This window comes from Piliocolobus tephrosceles, unplaced genomic scaffold (assembly GCF_002776525.5).
Source record: "Piliocolobus tephrosceles isolate RC106 unplaced genomic scaffold, ASM277652v3 unscaffolded_45431, whole genome shotgun sequence".
In the NCBI taxonomy this organism is placed as follows: domain Eukaryota; kingdom Metazoa; phylum Chordata; class Mammalia; order Primates; family Cercopithecidae; genus Piliocolobus; species Piliocolobus tephrosceles.
The window spans coordinates 1-8438 of record NW_022330345.1 but is presented as its reverse complement, the minus strand read 5'-3'; the positions used below and the strand labels follow the sequence as shown (position 1 = coordinate 8438).

Sequence of the window (8438 nt, the reverse complement as noted above, 5' to 3'; positions counted from 1 at the left end):
TAGTCTTGTCCATGGCTCTTTAAGACCTGGAGAATTGGAGGAATCAGATCAGGAACACATGCCCACCCAGGCTGGGACCCCTGCTTCTTTCAGAGCCTCTCCACCCTGACTTTCCCCACCTCTGTTGCCTTACTGCATGGGTGCAGAAATCCAGAGCTTTCCCCACATTATCTGAATGAATGAGAGAGTAAGAAGTGTGACTCTACTCACTCCTCAGTTGGAGCTCAGGCTCCCATTTTCTCTTCTCATCTACATCACTGTGGCATCTACACCACCCACCCAGCTTGCTTCTTCCACATGGGCCTGGGGCATAGCACTCGCTGCCACATGTTCTGTCTGCCCCAGGCCCTACCGTGTGGAGCCCTCACATTTAGGACGTGGATCTACATTCTGCTCCCTCCCTCTCCAATCTCCCTTGGGCAGCGACTCCACCTTCATGACGGCACTCTTCCCCTAGAAGGAGACTATTTCAGAGTCCTCATTTCTCCTTGTCTGCTCTCCTCATTCCCTGCTGTGTCTCCCTGGGATCTGTAGTAAACCTGGGTGAACCTGAATTCATCATCTTTCTCACAGCATTGACTCTCACTCCTGACTGGCACTATGTTATAATCTGCAAGCTGAAGCGTTTACAGGTGAACTGCACTGATGTCTACAACTTACTATATAATGCATTTTACAAAATCTTCCTCTGCATCCCACAATCACTCTCCTTTTAAAAGATACACATCCCTGAAACACTACAGTATTCTCTAGTTGGGCAATTGGGATCCTGTCTTCCTGCATATGGAGCCAGAATGTTTTCTGATGGATCATTTTCATCATGCCCCCATTCAATCAAAGTCCGTGGGGTTCCATAGACTCAACAGCAACCTCTAGTGTGGTCCAGAGCCTTCCACAGCCCACGTTCTACTTATGAACACGAGATTTTGTTGAACAGGTAATTCCATGTTGGGGTTCAGTAAATTAAAAGTTTACTGGCAAATTATAGTGTGGGTATCAGTGATAAAATTGTTTCTCCAAGCCTATTTTCATAAAATGCCTTGAGAGTCAGAGCGCTGCGTTGGTGTTCACGAAGTCTCACTGAAAGTGAAGGTCAATGGCCCCAGGAATGCCCAGCCACTATTTTTCTACTGGCCTCTAAACTCAGTTCCCCAAAACACTGAACAGTTTCACTTACTTTTTCAAAGGCAGGGAGGTAGCGATTTTTTGTTTTCTCTTTGATCAAGGCAACTTTGGCATCTTTTTCCTGAGGTGGACATATGGGCAGATGGAGGATCATTTCACCCAAATCTGCTATACCTTCTGTATACATGTCAATCCTAAAAGACAGAAACAACCAAATGGTCAAATACTTTTTGCCTTAGATTTCATAGGTTTATAAAAACCTAAGAGAGTAGAGTAACAGGTGATGGCAAAATAATTCACCTCCAGTGAGTGCTTTTCAGAGTCTAGTCATTATGCTCTATTTTTACAGGTATATTAACATTTATTTATTAAAACAACCTATCGAGGTAGACAGATCTCTAAATTTTGTGACGCATATGACCTAATACAGGAAAAAGGGCATCAGTGGTCACAGACATGAGAGAAATCTGTGGAATCACTGCCAGTACCCACTGTTGCTGTGCCAAGATTTGTCATCTCCGTTGTGGCTTGTTCTGTGCATGAACTTAGTGTGAGTCAAATGGCCAAAGACCTGCTTCCTAAGTAATCCTAAGAGAGTCCCTGGCCATCTTAGCCAAATTCCTCATCCTCTCTCATCATTTTACACCTCCTAGGGCTCCTTCTATGCCCCATATTAGCAGTTCTTCCAATTATTACACCCATGAAACACGTTTCCACAGCCCTCTCCATGTGCTGTTGCCCAACTCTAGCTATGTGTGCCTTTCTTGAGACCCCACCTAAGAATCCCCTTCCTCGGTGAAATTCTCTATACAGTTACAACCAGTGCAAACTTTTCTTCTTTTGTGTCAAACTGGAGTTTCACAACACTTTTTAAACAAGAGCTTTATTGATGCATATTCACATACTATAATTGCCACCAGTTATATTACACTATTTAGTGGTTTTTAGTGCATTCACAGAAATCTGTAAAAATAACCACAGTCTAATTCCAGAATTATTTTTATCACACTGATAAGGACATCTGTACTATTAGCAGTATTCTTTGTTTTTCTCCACGCTCCACTTCTTTAGCTCCAAGCAACCACTAATCTACTTTCTACCTCTGTGGATTTGAATATCTGGACATTTCATATGAAAAGAATCCTATAGTACGTGGCCTTCTGTGTCTTGTTTGTTTTATGTAACATGTGTTGTGGTTTAACCATCTTGTAGCATGCATTGTTACTTCATTCCTTTTCATGACCAATTATCTTTCCATTGCATGGCTAAGGCGCATTTTCTCCTCCATTTATTGATTGATGAATATTTGGGTTGTTTCTACTTTTTGAATACTATGAATATTGTTATTTGCATTATTCATTTATGTAAAAAATGTATTTTTGATTGTTTGGGAATATACCTGTTAGAGGAACTGCTGGGTCATTGGTAATACTATATTAAAGTTTTTGAGGAGCTGCCAGCAGTTTCATTCAGGATTTATTTGGAATCATGCAGTCTGATCACAACAGCAAGGAGACCCCTTGGCTTTGCTAGTATTGAATCAATCTGGCTGTTTTGGCCTTCTAACCATGTGTCAAGGTAACCCCAGCATCCTTGGTGCCAGCCTCTACTAGCTCTGCTCAAGTATTCCAGGTGATATAGTTGGTTGGTAATTTAGGTTCCTGGTCATCATTCTTGGAGTTACTGGGACCTAAGATTTGGCTTCTTTGCAGCTTTCCTTCCCCAGTCCTTCATCTACAGACTCTCAAATATTCTATGACTGTCCTAAGCTGTTGGTTGGAGTCCAGCCTCTGAAGTCCTGAGCACCTGAAATTGTGATTCTCCATCCTCCTCAGTTCATGTTTCATCCGTGTTTGGAAATCACCATGAGGTGCTGGATCCATGGACTGCATCCTCTTCTAGAATCACCCTTGCCTGAACCCACCCCATGTTCACTATTCCCTCATCTCCATGGACTCTTCAATACTCTTCAATACTGGACCCCAGTGTATACACCCAAGGCCCAACCAGGTGTTGGTCACGATGCCCTGCCATGGTCCTACCCACTCAAGGAAGGCTCTAAATCATTTTGTGTTCTCTGTGGATGGAAGAACAGAAAATATACCATACAGGGCTCTCTCCTTTATGTCTTTCCCGTAGAGGTTGTATTTGCTGGCAATGTAGTTGAGAATGGCTCTGGTCTGCACCAGCTTCATCCCGTCAATCTCAACCATTGGCACTTGCTGGAACATCAAATATCCATCTTTAGAAGGAAGAAGAAAAGGAGAGTGAAATGTCTATGAAACCCAGACTTTCAGGATGAAAAAAATGGTTGTGGAAATGACTAAATTCGTAAAATGAAAAAGAAATTATTGTCTAGTAAGATTTCACTTGAAACAGCTTTTTTTTATTATTATTTTTATTTTTTTGAGACAGAGTATCATTCTGTCGCCCAGGCTGGAGTGGGGTGGCATGATCTTAGCTCACTATAACCTCTGCCTCCCAGGTTCAAGTGATTTTTGTGTTGATTTACCTTCATGGATAGTTTAGGAAGAGGTTGGGACAAGTTACAATAGGACTGGCAACAAGATGCCATTTAAAACAGGAAGTTCCCAGAGTAAGTCTCATGGTGTTTGTGACATTTAAGGCAGGTTCTGAGAGCTTTTTATGTAAGGGTCCCTTTCTGTGCTCTTCAAAGTCTGCAATAGTGCTGCAGTGTTACCTTGTCATGCCCCCCCTCCATGAGAGAAAAAACTCAAGACATTGGCCACTTCTATTTCTCTTCCTTTGGTCTAATGCATGTTCTTGCATGTGCTTAGATGGGGAGGGCTGTATGGGATCCTGTGCTGATGACCACAGCTCATTCCTGGTGCCCCAAGCACAAAAACAGAAAAGGGCTTTCTCAGGGTGCAGGAGATTGTTCCTGTAGCAAACACTCTGAGAGGTCTGGTCCTTTTAGTCTGGAGAGAGAGTTGCCAGACTTGATCAAAGAGCCACATCCCTTCCATGGTAACCACTTTCTCCCTCTGCACTATGTCCAAATACCACCCCTCACACACATAGCATTACTGGCTGCTCAACCCTCCCTCTGTACTTTCTACTAGATACCCTCATCAGAGACACTTAGAGATTGATCTTACCATTTCTTAACTTGTCCAAATCTTCTGGAGATTTTATATATATCTCTTCAAACTGGAAGCAGACACAGCAAATGGGTTCTAGTTAGTTCATTCTGTTATAGACTTGTGGCCTTGGATGGCCCCTATCTGGTGCATAGTTTGGAGAATATAAGATTTCTGAGTTTGGCAGGGTACCCAGAGGGGGCTGGTCATGGCCATTTGGAAATTTAGACCTAATTCATTGAGAAAAGTGCATGGGTCACAGCACATAGCTGCTCAATCTTCTAGGTCACTTCACCTTCACCCTGATCTCATGAATGTCTATGATTAGGTCATGTTTTGAGAGGGGACGTCACTGGAGAAAAGGCACTGAGCAGTTCTCCTAGTTATGGTGTTGTCATATCTTAGGAAAGCCTGTGTCTCTAAGTGAGATCAGACCACAGCCTTGTGTGTCCCCAGCATGGGGCGTGCCATGGGCTAATGGCCATCAAATATTCTGCCATGAAGGAGCCTCTGCTGTAATTTGTATCGCCCCACTTCTCAGGAACCCTGCTAAGGGTGAAATAGGTCACCACTGTTACACAGCTTTAACACTTGCAACTATAATTTTCTCTTCTGAAGTTCGTGAGACACAATAGGGTAAAATTCTCAATTTAATAAAGGAATGAGAGTCCCACACTAATATTATTTTTAATGAAAACGTCTAGTATCTGATGTAGTTTTGTGCTACTGGGGAATGCATATGTATTCTAGAAGCTTCTCCACCTTGTTTTAACCACGTGTTTATTTCTCTGCATCCTCATAGACATGTAGGCCGCCCCAGGGCAGGGACTGTGTCTATCTTCTTCACTGTCTATTTCCATGACCTAGTACAGGACCTGGAATTAGTAAGTGCTCAACCAAATAAATGCTGTGAATGTAGTCAATCTTTAATAGGTAATTTGTTACAATACACTCCCTTGCATCTTTCATGTGTAGTTTGCATTTTTACCTCTAATTACAACCTCTAATTACCTCTAAAATGTTATGCATTTTTATTTTTTATTGTTGAAATTATGAACATGGATAAATATAAACAGAAAAGCATAATGATTCTCCTTATGCTTCTCACCTAGAATCAATAATTATCAATCAAAACCAATATGGTTTCATCTGTATGCCCACCTACTTCTCCTCCTGTAATAATTCCAAAGAAATCCCAGATCCGTATGATTAATCCTTAAATACTTCAATGTGTTTTCCTAAAACACATTAAGTATTCTAAAGATAGCCATAGTACATTATCACACATGAAATATTAACAATAATCTTCCATGTCATCAAATATTCAATCGATATTCATGTTTCTAATTGTTGTGTAAATGCCATAAATTATTTTTTACACTTTGTTTAAATTCTAATCCACTTAAGTTCTACACTTTGTGATTAGTTTCTTAAATGTATTTTAATATGTATGCCATTAGATGCGAAGAAATTTTAAGAATTACTTGGTCAAATCTGTTCATCTTTTTCTTAATTACAGTCCATTTTTATTTAAGGCACAATGCTTCAGTTAGTAATCATCTCATAGTTTCTGTGGGAAAAGTATGTGATAACGCAATTTTAAATCCAACTTAAGATGACCTAACTCAGAACCTACCTCTACTCCAGCTGCAGCCAGGAGCCACCGGGTGGACTCCATTCTGCCCCGTGCATTGAAGTAGTGGAGCTTGGGTTTCTCTGCCATGATAGCAGTCTTCTGGAGGTTTCTCTAAGCCTGAATAAATGAATGAATAATTGAAGCCATAGAATAAAAAAATGTACTTTTGGTTGAAAACCACCCATAATACTGAAGAAGAACCTGCCTTCTTCAAGACTGGGTTGGAGGAGTTCCTGGAATGTTTTTTTGGTTCAGATTATTACCCATCAGTGGCCACCCTCAGATTCCAGCAAACCAGTCTCAAGTCTTCATTGGCTAACTGTGACTTTTCTTGGCAGCCTAAGAGGTGAGAGTATGCGGTAATAACACATGTATAGGAGTTAATGGGAAGAGGAGGAATTAAAGGACTAATATTTATTGAAAACTTCCTAATGATCCTTCCTCAATGCTAGTCCCTTTTAATATTTTTTATCTTTAACCCTCCTTATAGTACCATGAAATGGTTGTTATCTTCATTTTTTAGTTAATGAAATGGAACATCAGAGAAATACAATGTTCACAGTCACACTCCGGTTGGTGATAGACATGAATATCTGCACCAAGGACTAAAATGAAGGCACGCCTAGAAGCCAGCTGGGTGAAGGCCCTGGGAATCCATGAACTGGCCATGAAACCAGAGGATGTCACTGATGGAGGACCGGCAGGGAGCTAAGTCACTCTTCAGGTCTTTGGCTGTGAGACTGCATTTGATCAAAACCAGAAATTAGCCCTCAGACTTGTTTAACTGTAGCCAAAATATCCAAATTATTTCAACAGACAGAGAATGCTAATCCCTTGCTTCTTTTGGAATTCTGTATCTAACTCTGTGGGGGGCATTTTGTTTTATAACCTGGAAGAAGAGATTTGCTGCATTAACTTTGTAGGATATGGAAGGAGCTAGCATTTGTTCAATGTCAGTCACACACTGGTCATTCTTCTAAACTTCTCTTCATTTTATCCTACAAAAATCACCTAAGGTGAATGCTGTTTTTATTCTCATTTTACATTTGAGGATACTGAGGTTTTTAAAGTAACTTGCCCGGAGTAAATGATGGATCTGGGATGCAGACTCACTGCTATTAAAAACCAAAGACTGCATCTTATTTTCTATGTTAGTGTTTCTCAAATATGCATGGTAATCTTTCAGCAGATTGTGAAACTGCATTACTTTAAGAAATAAAATAGAAAAGAATACATTAGAAAATATCAGCAAGCATGACATGTTGAAGGGTAAGTAATATTTCATGAGTTGTTAGTTTCAGTTATCTGCATGTTGTGTGTATGGATGTTTGCATGTGTGCATGCTCACATGGTCATAGCAAATGGTTAGAGGTAAGTTGACTGGACTCATCAGTGAAGTTTGATAGCCCTTGCTCTATCCCAGGCTGTTTGGGAGGTGGAACATAGCAGAGTATTAGAGAATGAAAACCAGTGGCTGCAGGGACAGATGCAACTAATTGTATCATGAATGTGAATGGAAAGACACAGGACTCTTTGAAAGCAGCAATTCCAGTGCCAGGACTTAGGAACAGTTGCATTTTCTGTCCAAACTCCCAGCTCTGTTATTAAACATTAAGATTCTTCTTGCAAAGTTTTGTGGTTGTTGAGTGTAGAACAAAAATATACTTGCCTTTAACAATTAATGTATTTATTAATTATTATTATTATTATTTTGAGATGGAGTTTCGCTGTTTTTGCCCAGGCTGTAGTGCAACGGTGCGATCTTGGCTCACTGCAACCTCAGCTTCCCAGGTTCAAGTGATTCTTATGCCTCAGCCTCCCGAGTAGCTGGGATTAGAGGCACCTGCCACCACACCCGGATAATTTTGTATTTTTAGTGGAGACAGGGTTTCAGCATGTTGGCCAGTCTGGTCTTGAATGCCAGACCTCAGGTGATCCACTCGCCTCAGCCTCCCAAAGTGCTAGGATTACAGGAATGAGCCACCGCACCCTGCCTCAACTAATGTATTTGTAAAAAAGTGTGTATGACTAAAATTAGGCATCAAAATCTTTTAAATGTCTACATTTTAAAATATGGGAGTCAATAGTTTAACCTTTGGAAAGTAAAGAATTATTTGAAATCATACTGAATCAACTCACCTGTTTTGTAATTAGATATTTTGGCATTGTACTTTCTATGATAACTCCAGGAGTAAACTAAAGTAACTTGGGAAATGGAAATAGCATAACTCAGCAGAATGAAAGGGAGAGTGAAGTTCACAGGAAAGCGTGGGGCGTGCTTGTTTAATTGTTTTGGACTAGAGTTCACAGTGTTGTAATTCCAATCCCCAAACTAAACTCTCTTAGCCATTGATTGAGGATCATGTTTCAAAAGGAAATGAAATTTTATCTTACATAATATTTTATCACAACACTACTGCTGATAACTAACATACCACTTTCTCCAGTGTGAGGTTTCCAAGGGTCAGGCTAAGACAGACATAGGTTACCACTGACCTTTGTTGGGTCAACAGAAAATGAGAACCAGAAAGTTCAAGGATTTGCCATGGGTCACACACACATGCTGCTCATTCATG

The 8438-nt window shown here is 40.6% G+C and overlaps 1 protein-coding gene across 1 annotated transcript; it reads right to left on the bottom strand.

Annotated features, from left to right (window-relative positions):
• Nucleotides 1-5: 5 nt before the first annotated feature.
• Nucleotides 6-6776, bottom strand: LOC113224605 (glutathione S-transferase A1-like; the record flags this gene model as incomplete). The annotated part of the gene is made up of 5 exons (XM_026453713.2): nt 5863-6776; nt 4245-4296; nt 3235-3367; nt 1178-1319; nt 6-26 (listed from the first exon to the last, which is right to left on the bottom strand). Coding segments are annotated over exons 1-5 (435 nt in total), but the record flags the coding sequence as incomplete, so codon positions are not given.
• Between the last annotated feature and the right edge of the window lie 1662 nt (nt 6777-8438).